General features: G+C 45.1%; 1 protein-coding gene across 8 annotated transcripts in view; it reads right to left on the reverse strand.

The window, feature by feature from the left end:
- The window catches only part of Yeats2 (YEATS domain containing 2), a 98162-nt gene that overhangs the window by 2564 nt on the left and 79127 nt on the right, over positions 1-16471 (reverse strand). For 7 of the 8 annotated variants that reach the window (XM_040751101.1, XM_040751098.1, XM_040751095.1 and 4 more), the window contains 9 exons: positions 15433-15561; positions 14445-14543; positions 8515-8617; positions 7238-7311; positions 5069-5148; positions 3693-3894; positions 1933-2159; positions 1329-1403; positions 182-255 (listed from right to left, as the gene is read on the reverse strand). In XM_040751101.1, the coding sequence (XP_040607035.1) occupies positions 182-255; positions 1329-1403; positions 1933-2159; positions 3693-3894; positions 5069-5148; positions 7238-7311; positions 8515-8617; positions 14445-14543; positions 15433-15561 (1063 nt within the window). The remainder of the gene's footprint in view (positions 1-181; positions 256-1328; positions 1404-1932; positions 2160-3692; positions 3895-5068; positions 5149-7237; positions 7312-8514; positions 8618-14444; positions 14544-15432; positions 15562-16471) is intronic. The other variant, XM_040751100.1, reaches the window with a different exon arrangement.

Here is a 16471-nt window from a genome sequence, read left to right on the forward strand (position 1 = left end):
TGGAAGGGCACAGCTAGGCTTTCACAGCAAGAGGTGCTCTCAGAACTACAGAGGCCCTCAATCTGGCTCTAACGTCCCAAGTACAGCAACTCTATCTCCTACCACACTAATCACGTGTAGACCAAAGCACCTTCTAGAGGAGCCACACCGCAAAGCCTGTCTGTCGGCTGGGCGTCGGTACCTGTTGGGAGATGCTGTCTGGTATCCCACTGCCAGCGCCTGCCTCAGGATGTCACTCACCAGCTGCTCCGTGGCCTACAACAGAAGACTGGTATTGACAAAAGGGCCACCAGCTTGCTCATGGGAGTGACGCAGCAGACTCCATCTTTGTCCAAACTTTTGAAATAAATGCCAATTAAATGTTCAAAGGTCTCAGGAAAAACTGATTTTTTTTGTTTGTTTGTTCGTTTTGTTTTGGTTTTTGGAGAGAGAGTTTCTCTGTGTAGCTTTGTAGACCAGGCTGGCCTCGAACTCACAGAGATCTGCCTGCATCTGCCTCCCGAGTGCTGGGATTAAAGGTGTGCGCCACTACTGCCTGGCAAAAAAAACTGAAGTTTTGTTCAGAGGCCACGATGCAGAGAAATTATAAACTGGGTAGAGAGGTTTTCATTAACCGAACATCGTTTTCTCATGAAACAAGTACTGAGTGAAAGCTGCTACTGAAGCCTCCCTTTCAGAGGGGATGCAGAATGGAAAAAAAAACTGTTGAGGGAAGGACCAGGTAGGCATGGAAGCTGTTGCTTCTGTAACCTCTTGCCCATGAACAGGACAGTGGTGGCTGCTTCTTTCTTACGACAGGCAGGGAAAACCCAAGGTTTTCTTTTTTTCTCTCTCTCTAAAGCGGTAAGAGAAGCAGATACTTCTCACACTAGGAACTTCTTTTAAATCATTTTTAAGGGTTTTATTTGTTTGTTTGTTATTTGTGTATATGGTGCTCTATCTGCATGTACAACTTTATGCCAGAAGAGGGCATGAGATTCCCCCTATAGATAGCTGCCAGCCACCATGTGGTTGCTAAGAATTAGCTCAGGACCTCTGGAAGAGAAGCCAGTGCCATCTTTCCAGCCCCTAGGTACTTCGTAATGAGCACTAAAAAGGCACTGACATTGGTGGGACCCTGGGGACTCCATGGCAGACCACCTGCCTGGCATGTACAGAGCCTAGGGATCTACACTCAATACGACAAACCCTCAGCTCTCAGAGGGACACGCCTTAGTTTCCCTAACTAGGAGGAGAACAGAAAAGAAACTTAAAGCCTAAGTAAATGAGGGACTGAAAAACCATCCTCTCTGTTCCCCTTCTGCCCCTTACTCACATCAGGCACCCACCTTTAAGATCATGTCCTCTACTACCGAGGCGTATGTGTTCTTTTGCAGAGCCACGGGCTGCAGGGTGATCCCAATCTGGAAGAGAAGAAAGATTTGCTCCATCAACATTAGCAGGCCTCTTCCCGAGCAAGTGGACCTCTCCTGCTGGAAGTGGGGCTCTCATGGAATCCCAATTCAGAAGAGTGCAAGCAATACTTAATGCTGCAAGGTGTCGTGGGGTTGAGTGCTCTTTCCAAGAATGCTACCCAAGTGCAGCACCGCTGGGAGAGACTGCTCACTCAAGTAGGAACTGAAACGTTAGGACATGCCTCGTGAAGGAGAAGCGCTTCTCCCGAGACATGTGAGAAAAGAACCCAGGACAAAGCCTGTGTCTAGCCCTCTGCTTCACAGCCATGTTCCACAGACCACCTTTTCCCATGCAATTACTGACTGCTCTCATGAAAGGCTCTGATACGGGAGTGTGAGAGGACACTTAAGTTATGGGCAGAAGCCAATCACGCGTGACCCAGGCAAACTGGTGTCTGAGCTGATGAGGGGGTGTCTGGACTTGGTACCTGGCTCATGATCTGATCTATCTGTTAGCACCACAGTCTTCGCCTCCTACCTTCTGTGTGATGTCACCAACAAATCCCGAGCCTAGAGTTGGCGGCAGGTAGAATCGCATCTCTTCCTGCTTCTCTTCCTGTTCCTTTTTAATGTTCGTCTTCAGCGGCTCTGAGAGACTGAGGACATCCACTTCTTCCTCGTTCTCGGGCTCCCTTTTCTGAAACTGCTGCAGATCCTCCAGCTTCTGGCAGAGGTCGTCAGCGGTGGAGAAGGATGACAGGCACTCTAAAAGAGAGAAGTGGTGTGGGCTCCGACTCTCTGTAGGACCCCTCGTCTGAGGAAGGGAGTCTGCAGGCAACTAACCTTTCTCACGAGAGCCATAGTCTTATGAAGTACAAGTGTTGGCAGGCGTCCTATTCTAAATGTATTCTATCTGCCATTAAAGACAAAGGGACAGTACATAACTCACTTCAGTGGAAACCAGCCATTGTTCCACTTCCTGAGTCAATGAATTGTCGTTCTTTAAAATCTGGAAGACTTAGAAGTGTATGGTGAAGAACATGAAGTCACTTCTATTCAGGCTGGGGATGTAGCTCAGCTGGTTAGAGTGCCTGCCTAGCTGCAGGAGGGCTTGGGATCAAGAAGCCAAGTCTGATTAGAAGAACTGCGCTGAGTGTGGTAGCATGTGCCTATATTCACAGAACTCACGGAGGTGGAGGCAAGAGTGCAGGCTCATCTCCAGCTGCACAGCGTGTTCAGGGCCATCCTGGGCCGCCTGAGACTTTTGACTTACAGAAATCACCCTGTCTCACGGCTCTGAGGGAAGTACTGTTGACATGGTAAGGCTGTGTTCAAAGAGTGCCATGTACATACTCCTTTATGAAGGAAGATGTGAGGCCCAGGCCAGGTACAAGGTGGGCTTTCATGAGCAGCATGATGGTGGTGGCTCCCCAGCTCCTGGCTCCCTGTTTCACTGACTATATGTGTCAGTGATGTGCCAGGCTGTACACAGAGCATCGGTGAAACTTGGAGGTTACCATGCGGTCCCTGCTCACCAAGGACACAGATCTGGAAGCTGACAAACTCTCAGCACAGACACTACATGCCATAGGATACGAGAGAAAAGGCCACTGAGCACCAGGCTCCCAGGACACTTTCTGCAGAGAACAAGACTTGTCCCTCTCTGTGCTCCAGGTTCCCTCAGACGGGGAGGGCACTCGGCTGAACCTCTCTTGTTGTTTAAGGCAGTCAGATGTGGCCCGATTCTAGTGTCATCTTTAGCAGTTGTCCATTCTTTACCGTATTTCCTGTATTTCTGGCCGTGAGCCTCGCCTTTAACGGCTGAGCCATCTCTCTAGCCCTCTTTACTATATTTCCTAACACTGCTGATTGTTCTCAAGCGCCTCCAACACCCTCCCCAGGTTTTGGGGTATGGAATCATGCAAGATTTCTTCATGGAAATGGGCAGACTTGCCTACTTGGAGTTCCTAAGGTCACAGAGAAGGGGAAGCCACTTTTCTCTGAGAGAAAGAGGGTATGCTAGGAGTCTTCAAAGTAACGCTGAGAAGACTCACAGGAGAATGCATGCCTCCCAGATGGCATGGAGTAAACATTCCTGACTGGGGCACAACACTTGAAACCCTGGGGTGTGAACAGTTCTGAAGGGTGAGTTGTCTGGCGTGTCATGGTAAGAAGAGGGTCTTGTCATCTGGAGCAGCTCTCCCTCACCCGTAACTCAAGGGGAGAGCCTGATGCCAAGAGAGCTGTAGGGCTGAAGAGAGGCAAGCACACTTGACCCTGGAGCAGCCCAAGGCCTACCTGGCTCACTGTCAATCCGAGTCAGCACGTCCTCAATGGAGTCCCCGTCCTGGCGCAGGCTCTCGGGGTCTGGTGGAGTGTAACCGTGGCAGCGGCACCAGTGAGCAATGTGCTTGGTTTTTAGGGGTGTCAGGTGGTGGAATCTTGGATTCTTCTCCAGGATTTCTTGTAACACTTTTCGTACGGTCATCGCTCTTTGCCACTTAAAAAGGTTTTGAACCAAAATTAAATCCTTAAACTTTAAAATCAATAGTGGTTCACCAAAATAAAGCACACAACTAAGACGTCAGATTCTATCACTGTGTAGCAACAAGGGGAGGAAGCATAAGAGAGCTTCTCTGGGGACCAGTGAGAAGCTCAGCAGGAAAGACACCTGCTACCAAGTCAGAGGGGCAGCTTGGTCCCCAGGACCTGAATGGCAGAAGGTGGAGAACTCCAGATATCCCCCAGCCTTCACCGGTGTACAGTGGCGTGCATGTGTATGAACATGCACACATGCTCACACAATAAAAATTTAAAATGCGATGAGAAGAATCTCTATCGGCTGTACTGTTTACAAAATAAAATAGAAACTACAAGTTTCTATTTACCCCAAACCAAGTGCAATGACCCACCTGTTGCGTAGCCACACTGCACATGCTGTCCCCTCTCTTTTCTTATGATTCAACTGCATCTGGCAACACTAGTGTAAGTACTCCATAAAAATCCGATTTATTATTTTGAAATTTACAAATTAAAAAAACTAATTTTTTAAAAGCTCTTTTTTTTAAAGGTTATTTATTTATTATGTTCTGCCTGCACGTATGCCTGCAGGCCAGAAGAGGGCACAAGACCTCATTACAGATGGTTATGAGGCATCATGTGGGTGCTGGGAATTGAACTCAGTACCTTTGGAAGAGCAGGCAGTGCTCTTAACCACTGAGCCATCTCTCCAGGCACCACCCCCCCCCCCAAAATTAACTTTATGTGTGTTTGTGTGCACCACTTGCATGCCTGATGTCTGAAGAGGCCAGAAGAGGACACTGGGTCTCTTGGAAATGGAGTTACAGACCACAGTGAACTGCCACTATGACACTGAGAAATGAACCCAGGTCCTCTGAGAGAGCAGACATCTTGCTGCTCAGCCATCTCTACAAACCCGGAATATATAAAATTTTCAAAGAAATCATGAGATACTGTCACTAGTACAGGAGAGCAGGCCTTTCAAAAGATATCTGGGATGGAGAAGCATGACATTTGTGACTGAGAAATACTCAGCCACCAAGTACCTTAAAGAAATACATTGCAAATTTGTCTTGTTTTTCCTCATAGGATGAGCACATAGATGTTGACCTCTGCTTTGCTGTCTGGCTTTCAGTGGTAGACTACAGCCTTACCTCAGCAGCTCTCCTTTTCCCGATGTTCCAGCCATAATATTGCTCCACAGACTTTGCAGAAAAACAGCTGGCATCATCACCTAGAACACAGACCCACAGACTGAGTAACAGCTGGCATCGTCACCTAGAACACAGACCCAGACTGAGTAACAGCTGGCATCGTCACCTAGAACACAGACCCAGACTGAGAAACAGCTGGCATCTGACATCGTCACCTAGAACACAGACCCAGACTGAGAAACAGCTGGCATCATCACCTAGAACACAGACCCACAGATTGAGAAACAGCTGGCATCGTCACCTAGAACACAGACCCAGACTGAGAAACAGCTGGCATCATCACCTAGAACACAGACCCACAGACTCTGAAGAAAGGTTGCTACGGTTTAGACTAAATTTTGTTTATTTGAGCTATGTCCACAAGTTCCTATATTTCCTTTTTATAGGCTTTTCAAAACATGGTTTCTCTTTATAGCCCTGGCCATCAACTCAGAGATCCGCCTGTCTCTGTCTCCCAAGTGCTGGGATTGGAGGTGTGCACCACTACTGCCCGGCTCCTTTACTTCCTTTTATAAAATAACAGAAATCTTTTATTACTCTGAGTGTGTTAACGTATGTGTGCAGGTGTGGCTGTTTGTGTGCCATGTGGATGACAACTCCTGGAGGTTTTTCTCTTCTTTCATCTTACTGACCCCAAACATAATCCCCACCTCTGCTAAGCTGTGGATTCTAGGCTGATGGGCCAAAAGTTTCTGGCCAATTCTCTTGTGGTTGCTCCTCACCTTCCAGTAAGTATGCACCAGCATTACAGATGTGTATGCTAATATAATCTGCCTTATTTCTGGTTGTCAGTTGGTTAATTTTTATATTTTTGTTTTGATACAGTCTATGTTGTCCTGGCTGGCCTCAAACTTTCAGCTCTGCCTTTCTATACCTTCTTACTAAGGAGTGCACCGACAAGCCTGGCCCTGCAATCTGGCTTTTTATGCAGGTTCTGGGAAGCTCAAGAGCTTTTATCCATTGAGCCATCTTACTAGGCCCCTAGTTTTTCATGTGACTAAACAACACACCTCCCCATGATGGATACAGGAAAACAGATGAAAGAGTGCAGGATGTCAACTAGGGGCCTTGGCATCGACACCAGCTCACTAAGTAGCCTAGGGTAAGTTACAACACTTCTCTGGACTTTAGTGTTCTTCCCTGGAACCTATGAAAGATGGTCTTGAAGTGCCCAGTTCTAGCTCTAACATCCTGTATTTTTATGTAAGTGGACAGAGGGAGGGAGAGGAAAACAGGCACGCATGCACTAAGTTCTAGGCAGGCCTTGAACTCAGGTTGTTCTCCTTGACTCCCACAAAGAGCTGAGATTACATGCTTGTACTACAAGGCCCAGCAATTTCTTTGCTGCTATGGGTAGAAAAGTGAGCAAGTGAGCTCAGTGTGTCTTTTCACAGCCACACGATGTGAGCGGCAGGAGCTGCTGCATACCTCCCTCTCTGACTCTCATGGCCATCTTGTCCATGGCCACACACCTGGTCTCCTTAGTTAGTGCTGTCCACTCTGCCAGAACAACTCAGGTAGACACACAAGCTGTTTCATCCAAGATACGGAGGACTTTGGATGTCTTGAAAATGATGCATTTATAAACAGTTTGTGTTCTTAAACTTTAGAGAAAGATTAATGGTCTAAAAGTCTCAGAACTGGGTGTGTACCTGCCTTGTCACCCAGAGCTGTGTGAATTAACCCCGCCTCATTGTCGTTTCCTGTGAGATGGGGGTGACACTACCACGCCAGAGACTGGCTAACGAAATGTGTATGTAAAGAACGCACAGCAGATAGCGGGTCTGGCATACTATGTCTTAATAGTATATGTTTAATATTTGTAACTTACATACAAAAAAAAGTAAAAAAAAAATCCTCCTGTAGATCAGACTATAAGTGACTAAAGACTAAGGGAGGGGCTGGGGTAAAGTAGCTGAGGAGTGAGGGATCCTCTTAGCGTGCACAGGGTTCTTGGTTTCATTGCCAGAACTGCCTGCACCTAAGTCTAAGCAGATGTGACCATGAATCCAAGACCCTGCAAATGGCTGGCTAAAAGTCACAATCACTGCAACAATCCAAGCAGTTTAGTAAAACACACGTTTGGGTTGAGAACAACCGTCTTCCTACCTTTCGAAGTGATTAATGGAATCTTCTTGACTACCGCTGTCAAGAGCTGCTGGATAGTCTCCAAATGGTCTACCCTGAGAAGGAAACAAAGGCAAGAAATCCTGCATGCTTGTCACAAATGCACACACGCATATACAAACAACAAACACACATCAACACACCCATCCCAAATAGTTAATCCTGAGGATTAACAATAGCACAGGCTTGTTGAACACACACACACACACACACACACACACACACACACACTCACACTCACACTCACACTCTCCCTTTGCTAATGAAGAGCCTCCTCCTTTCCTTTCTTCCTGTTTTCAAAGATGGGGTCTCATATAGCCCTGGCTGACCTCAAATTTGCAGATGGTCTTGAATTTCTGATCTTCCCAACTCTGCCCCCAGTGCCATGATTACGGGTGTAAACCACCATACATGGTTCTAGATCTTCTCCATAAAAGCATTTTATGTTTAAAAAGAAATGTCAAGATCAAACAGATTTTGGCAAATTATACAACTATCCCAGATATCTTATCTACATTTGAAAATTAGCATCAAGAATCTATTTGCAGGGTGGCTGCTATATTACACAAATGCCTGTCTTAGGGGTAACTGATTGACGTTAAGAGACACTGTTTCTATTGTCTCTACAAGCTCCTGGCAATTCAAAGTGCATGGCCAGAGGGAGGTTCCTAATTTGGAAATGAGAAAAGCTAATGAAGAAACTTTAGAGGAATCAAGAGGCACATGGCTACACAGAGGCGGGGTGTGTGAACACCCGGAACAAAATGCAGACACGGGGGTGATTACACTAGCTTGCTAATCCCTCTCAACGGAGGCTGCACATCAGCAGGCTCAAGTGAGTTCTGGGGTCTCCATCACAGCTGGTCAAGAGCTACCCCTAACCTGAATCCCTGCCTAAAATAAACTCTTTGGAGGCTGGAGAGATGGTTCAGTGGTTAATTAAGAGCACTGGCTGATCTCCCTGAGGACCAAAGTTCAGTTCCCAGTAGTGACACAGTGGTTCACAACCATCTGAAACTCTAGTCCCAAGGGATCTGACACATTCTTCTGGCCTCCTTAGACACCAGGTACACAAGAAGTGCACAGACACATCTGCACACAAAATACCCATACACATAAGAAATAATCTCTTCAGTTCTGCAAGGCCAATGCCCATTCTCCCATAGAGGCTTAACTCACAATGTCCACACACACTCAGCTGTCACAATGACTCTGAAAAAGTGTCACGGAGCTCCCTTAGAAGAGACTCGGGTACTTACTTAATGACATAGGTGCCCAGCTCAGAGCTCTCTTCAGTTTTCACTGCTGCTTGGCCCTCCTGTGAAAGGCAGTTTGGCGCAGGAGTTTCTGGTTCAGTCTTCACTACAAAGAAAGATCAACAAAGAGAACTGTCAGGGGCTTGTTATGCCAGCGAACCAACCTGATAGCACCGTACAACAAGAGACCCAGATGGCTCCTGTCCTCAGTCTCAGCACACAGAGAACTGTTAGGTCTTGGGCAATCAACTCTAGGTGGACCACCCACCACACCACACTGCTCTGTATCCTCTCTTGGCCCCACTCCAGGACCAAGATTAGCACACAACATGTCTATTCTGGTGTCATCTTCCCAGCTAAACTTGCCAACCTGAGCTATTATCCTAGTATTCCAAGACATAGGACAGAAAGCAAAGAGGAGATCTGTTGAGCTCGGCAATTTTCAAGTTCACTGTATCTGGCTTTCAATACCACAGACTGGACAATGTCAATCTCAACAACTGTAGCCCTTCAACAACCAAAGCTGCTCAAAGGCCAGCACGCTGCTATACAGGTGCAGCTGTTCCCATCCGCAACATTATTACTATTATATTATATGAGTCTCATTAGCCAGGTTGGCCTATAGTTTCCTCTGTGGTCTAGCTTGCCTGGAACTCACAAAAATCCTCCTGCTTCAGCCTCCCAAGTACTGGAATTACAGGTGTGAGCCACTACACCTGGCTATAATGCATACAAAAGTAGTTTAAAATATCATATAAAATTAAATCCAGGTTACATGTCTAGGGTGTATATGAAACATAAGTTAATTTCTTTAGATTTGAGTTTCATTCCCAAGATATGCCTATGTTTACCTATTTATGTAACTACTACAAGATTCAAAACGTTTCTGTCCTCACCAGGAGATATTCAAATTGTACTAACATTAGTGTCTCGGGATATGTCTTTCTTTCCTTAGTCGTCTTCAATCAAAAAAGAATGCAGACAAGTAAATTTTAAAAAATGGTGAGTAAAAAAACAAAGAAAGTGTGCTAACAGTTTGTGTTTGCACAGCTTCCCTGCCTCTTACTCTCTTGACTAGTCTTCATTTACTTAGTTAAGCACACAGGGTGGTGTGGTATGTGCATTGGATCCCCAGGAGCTGTTGCTATGGGGGCTGTGAGCCACCCACTGTGAGTGATGGAACTAAACTCAGGTTCTCTCCGAGAGCAGCGCTGGCTTTTAACAGCTGAGCCGTTTCTCCAGACAGAGTCTGACTTGTACACCTGCACTAAGAGCATTTATTGTGATTTCCCTACTCAGTAGTGTTCACACACTTACACAACAGCATTTTTTCTCTCCCTTTTCACTGATATAACTGGCATCCAGTAAGCATTGTTTGATAGATCTGATGGATGTTCCGAGTCATACGCTCGTGTTCTATCACTCCAATCACTAAGTATCCTGCCTGTCTCTATCAGGCTCCCTCAAGCTTGTCAGTTCCTCCTTGACAAATCTGGCTCCCAGAGGTCACACCATTCACTCAGCACCACTGCAGTTATTATGAACATGGGTCTTCCGAGTTTCTTGACAAACATCTGCAAACCTTTCCACAAGAGGATTCCCTAGAACACAGGATGAATATTGCTCAATTTTGCTAAGAACCACTCACGGTTTCCCAAATGCTTATATTGCTTTGTGGCCAACCCAGGTTCCCCCTGCTATTGTCCCCAGCAGTCTCTGTACTGTGAAAACTTGAATTCCTGGTGATTCTGCTCTGTTGCTAGGGTTTCAATTTGTATGTATCCCATAACTAAGAAAGCTGAATAGCTCTTCCAGGCTTTGCACTATCTGGATATCCTCTTCTGGGAAGTGCTTGTCCGTGTTCTTCACACTGAGTTTTAGTGATCTATGGCTGGACTTTTTGCAAGGTTCTCATAATAAAGTCTAACATTTTTTCATTTTTCCTACATCCCGTGTCTCACATTTTCTTCCAGAAAAAAGAAATGTTTCTAACCCTTTCTCACTCAGGGTTATAGTCTACCTCAACTTCGTTATTACCTATGATGTCAGGCAGGGGCTCTCCTGCTTTCAGACGTGCTGTGTCTACTTCTCCTGGTAGGCAGAGAAAAGCACATCCTTCCCCCACTGACTGTATCACGGTGTTCTTTTCTCTTCCATGAGTCTTTCTAATCTGTGACTATAAAGGCTGATGCTCCTCAGTATTCATATCTACTGCCCTAAGTCTTCCTGGGTTTTGTTCAAGATTGTTCTGTTATGATTACCTTGTGATTGTCTCACTAATGTCAAGGCCAGCCTCTGCTTCCAGGATGCTGACGTTATAGGAATACACAACCACGTCTGACTTTGGCTATTTTATTTTAGGTGTTTGTACTCTTAACTATGATATAGTCGTCCATTTATCTCCTCTTAATTTCTCTTGAAATATTTAGGGTTGCTCCTACCAATCTAACACTGCTTGTTAGTCTTTTATGTGTATGTGTGTATGTATGTACGCCAGGACTTGGAGGGCTCCCACTGAAGCCAGAGGTCATCAGACTCATTCCCCCTGTGCTGGAGCTATAGGCTGCTGTGAGATAGGGATAAGGGTGCTGGGATCTGAACTTTGGCCCTCTGCAAGAACAGTAAGAGCTCTTAATTGCTGAGTCATCTCTCTAGTTGTCATGTCTGTTCCTGTTATTTTAACCTTAGGTATACGTATGTGTGTGGGTATACACATACCATGACATAGGACATGGACAGGTCAAAGGACAACTGGTGGGAATTGGTTCTCTCTTTCCACCATGTAGACCCTGGGGCTCAAACTCAGGTCCCTTAGCCTTGGGGGAAAGTTCTTCACCCACTACACCAAACAGTGGCCCTGAACCACTGTTTCTGTTCCATCTTTCTCTTTCTTCATTAACTGATATTTGATATGTCTGAGTCCTCCCTTCCTCCTCCTTTTTGGTTCATTGAGAAAGGATCTTTGCCATACAGCCCAGGCTGGCTTTGAACTTGCCACTGTATTCATGTCTCTGCCTTCTGAATGCTGGTATTACCAAGGTGAGCCTCATGTAAAATGTTTCAATATTATGAACGTTTTGTCTGCACATATGTATTTGTAACTTATATGTGCATGGTGCCCTCAGGAGAGGGCCTCAGATTACCTAAAATGGGAGTTAGAGATACTGGGAGCTACCATGTTGAATGCTTGGAATTAACTCTGCTCCTATCTAGACTAACAGGTGCTCTTAACTGCTGGGCCATCTCTCTAGGCCTTGCCTTTAAATTTTAACTTGTGTTTAGTATGAATACTGACAGTAACACTGCATGTTCCCTAGCCATTCTATTCTGAGACTTCAGGAAACAGGAAGAGGTCCTCAGAAAGAGCTTAGATGTACTAGTTCTATAGACTTAAGAATATTCTCTTGCATTTGTCTTTAACAAATTAAAAGTTTGAGTGTTTTGCCTGCATTTATGTGTATCACATGCATGCAGTACCTGAAGAGGCCACCAGAGGGTACTGGATTTCCCCTGGACCTGGGGTTTTAAGGAGATAGCTATTCTTGCAGAGGCCTTAGGTTCAAGTCTCTACAAGTACAGTTGATTCCCGTAACTATTAAGCCATCGCTCCAACCCCATGAATCTGTCATTTGAATAATTACAGAATTATATAACCATGACTTTTTAAATCCTTTTATTTTTAAGTGAAGGTATCATGAACCCCAGGTTTGTCTTAAACTTGCTAAGTAGCTGAGGAAGACCTTGAACCCCTGACGCTCCTATCTATCTATCTATCTATCTATCTATCTATCTATCTATCTATCTATCTATCTATCTATCTATCTATGCAGAGGCCAGAAGAAGACATTGGATACTCTGAGCTGGAGTTACAGACAGCTGTGCTGCCACATGGGTCCTCTGGAAGAACAACACTCTTAATCACTGAGCCATCTCTCTGGCCCCACAGTTCTCGGCTTCTACTTCATAAATGTTGGGATTGCAGGTGTCTGCCACCAAACCTGCTAACCAATCAAAGCATTTTCAGGCTAGGGAAATTACTTGGCAGCACAGATGAAAATGTGTTCTTTAAGATTTATAGTAAGCATTGCTAATTAAAAGCCACCAAATGCCCTCAAGGAAGAAAACACAAATTACAATGTATACCTCCAATGTAAACTTCTGACAAACAACATAAACAAGCCTCAAAAACAACAACCAAAACCAAGCACAAAAGATGTGTATGCTTTCATTTCATCAATTTCAAAAACACAAACAACTAAAGGTGACAGAAATTACAATATTGGTTGACCACAGAGGCTGGAAGCTGGACAACAGGAAGGGGCACAGAAATTTCCATTCTTTACATTTATTAATCATCAGATGGTATGCTTATTATCTTTGCACCTCACTGCAGGTTTTACTTTGCTTAATTAAAATTAAAACAGAGGGCTGCTGAGCTGGCTCAGTGGGCAAGGTGCCTGTTCCAAGCCTGACAACCTGAGTTCAGACCCTGGGATTCGCAGAGAAGCAACTCCCAGAAGCTGTCCTTAAACTTCGATATGCACATCACGGTATGTGTATACCAGTGTGCACACACACAAAACAAATGACACTGTGTCCTGGCTCAAAATCAAATCAGTCAGTCTGGTGCAGAGTGGTTTCAATGCTTTCACAGGATAACCCATAAGTACTGGAGGCTTTGTGAGTCATATGGTCTCTATGGGAACCAAACTCGGGTCAGTAATGATTTACTAACAAAATTAGATCCTGGGTCCCTGTCAGTTATACTCTTCTTTTTTTTTTTTGTTTGTTTGTTTGTTTGTTTGTTTTGGTTTTTACGAGACAGGGTTTCTCTGTATTGTTTTGGAGGCTGTCGGTCCAGCCCAGCCTCAAACTCACAGAGATCTGCCTGCCTCTGCCTCCTGAGTGCTGGGATTAAAGGCGTGCGCCACCACCACCTGGCAGTTATACTCTTCTTTAAATGAGCATTTAACAAATTATAAATCCACCTCCCGAGACAATGGGATCCCAGAGTACCTGGAAGGCAGCAGTCTAGCACAAATTTCAACTTCACTGCTTCCTGTATTTGGGAAGTGTAAGCATCTCCAAACACAATCTCGAGGGCATGACAGCAACGTATGTAAGCATTAGTGACAGTGTTATATATACACACAGCAGCAGGTACCGGGGTCTGAACATACGGAATCTGTCATTGCCAGAGGTGCTACAGACCACAAAGGCTTGCTCTGACCCACTGCACCCCACCTTCTGCTCATCTATTCATAAAGTCAGGGATGCTCTGCTAGTTCAGTCTACTCCCTGCTAACAAAACGCTCCTTCCTCCTAACTGTGTGGCCCCAAAGCATCCCCAAGTGGTCAATTTCCACAAGCAAGTCCATCAAGTCTTCTCTACTGTTCCCTTAACCTGGCACACCCTTAATCTCCCTACAGTGGAAGGTTTCTCTACTCTTTGGCAGAAGTGCACACCTTTAGTACCAGCACTTGAGAGACAGAAGCAGGCAGATCTCTGTGAGTTCAAGGCCAGCCTGATCTACAGAGTGAGTTCCAAGCCAGTCAAGGTAACAGAAAAATCTGCCTCAAAAAACCAAGCAAGCAAGCAAGCAAACAAACAACCCCGCCACAAAGTTCTGCCTATGAGCCCTGACTAGACACCCTGCATGGCAGCATGTCAGTAATCCCTTTCCAGATCACCTGTCTTGTACTTGCCAACCAGTGTGCTATTTATGCAACTTTTTTTAACCAAGTTATAAACTAGAGGGCAAAAAGATGCCTGATGCCCCTCAATGTCTGTCTACTTCCCTTAGGCTATGACATAAGTGTTTAGCATGTATTTGTCAAGTGGCTGATTGACAGTTACTGAAATTCAAAATATTCAGGCTATAGGATGTCATGCATGAAATGTGGGGACAAAGACAATATGAAGTTCTACATACCTTTTGCAATAGCTACTGGAGCAGAGCTGGGGGCAGCTGGATTTGGGACACTGATGGGCAAGACAGTAGGTAATTTGCTGGTAGAAAATGACTGAACCACTAAGACAGAAAAGGAAGGGAGAGAGAACAATTCATTCTTCTGACAATTTTATACATGCTGTAACATATTCTGGCTACATTCATTCCACATTCTCTTATCCCTTTACATCCCCATCAGCTCCCTTTCTTCTGACAAGAAGCACCCCCCTATCTTGTCTTTTTATTTTGAGACTTACTGAGTTTAACCAGTACTGCACACACAGACATTGATATGGAGCTATCTACTGGAATATGGGCAACTCGCCAGTGGTTGAACCACTAAAGATACAACTCCCCTTCTCTAAACAGCCATCAACTGTCAACAGGTGCCCCGTGCAGGGGCTGGGCTTGTGAGGCACTCTCCCATCCATAACTGAGTGTTGGCAGACCCAGCCCTGTGTAGGCAACCACAGTGGCTGCAAGTGCCAAAGTTCAATGGCCATGGTGTGTCCAGAAGACAGAGTTCCACGACCCTACTCTCCACCCTGTGGCTCCAACATTCTTTCTAACCTGTCTTCCTTGACAGACAAAAACTTATTTGATTACAAATGACATGACTCCCTGGTTTAAATGTACACTGCAATCTTAAGCTGTTCTATCTGCTAATGGCAGAGTGGCTGAGCTATATCTTCCACTGTGGTCATGGGGGCATGTCAGAAAACTAAGAAAATAAAAACCAAATAAACCCAACTCTCACAAACAATCAAAATGTTCCTTTCTGACTTATCTTTAGAAATGGGTAACAAGGGGCACTTGCCACCATGCATTATAATGGCCTGAGTGCACACACGCACACACAGAGTAATTTAAAAGCTAAATGACAGCCTGTACAAAGCAAAGAGATATCACCACCTAGTAGGAGGAGGAGTCCCCTGAGATGGGGCTGTGTCAGAACAAGGGTGGGACGCACCTTTATTCACAGGCATCAGGACAGTCTGCACGCCACCAGAGGTATTGATGCTTAGTGGTTTGAGTTGACTGGGAATTGTCAGGACAGCCTGCTGGGGACTGGACTGACCGGAATGAATCTTCAACAATCCTAAAGTAAGAGGGAAGACAAAGATCAGATACTTCCTTCAAGCTCCTGCCCTCTCTGCCATTCTTGATTTCTCCATAAGAAGTTCCCATGACAACCACCTTTAGTAAGTAAAGAGTTGGGTACAGGAGGCAATGGAGATTTTACAATGAAACTGAAATAATATAGTAGTTTATTTTCCAAGAGTCCTTGTCGTAAAACAAAAAAATGAAACAAAACAAACAAACAAAAAAAGAGCAAAAAACAATACAGAAAACTCTGCAAACACACCAAACGGAACAAGGTTCTGAAAATCTAACAGAAAGGTGCAGAGGCAGGTGAAGCAGGCCACTCCACAAACAGCAACCGCCGAGACATGCCCTGTGGAGGAGTGATGACCTGGGGTTCTGCCGTTTTCAAATTCTGATTTTCACTAAAATATTGTATAATAAGCAGTTGAAAAGCAAAAAGAGGACAAAGTTTCTAACTAAACACTGTCCTCATCCAGTGTCTAGTGTCACTGCTTGTAACCCTCTTTGATTAATTACCTCAACAATTTATTTTTTTCATTATGTAAGTGTTTATGTAAGAGAATATATACAGTTCAGGCCTGGCTTCCTTAACCTTAGGGCCCACATCAGGGAGAAGAGCTTTTTATGGGGAGAGTCAGGACTCAGAGTGTAGGGAAGAGGAAAAGGAAATGCCTCTAAAGGCTGTCTCAGCGATGGGAAAGGTGGTGCATGCCTTTAAGCCCAGTTATCAGAAGGCAGAGGCAGGGGGATTTCTGTGAGTTTGGGCCAACCTCATCTATATACTGAGTTCTAGGACAGCCAGGATCACATAAAGTAAAGGCACCTGCTGCCCAGCCTGATGACCTGAGGACCAACTCCTTCAAGTTGTCTAATCACTCTTTCACCTCCTCACGCTAAATGAA

This window comes from Mesocricetus auratus, unplaced genomic scaffold (assembly GCF_017639785.1).
Source record: "Mesocricetus auratus isolate SY011 unplaced genomic scaffold, BCM_Maur_2.0 Super-Scaffold_100008, whole genome shotgun sequence".
Taxonomy (NCBI): domain Eukaryota; kingdom Metazoa; phylum Chordata; class Mammalia; order Rodentia; family Cricetidae; genus Mesocricetus; species Mesocricetus auratus.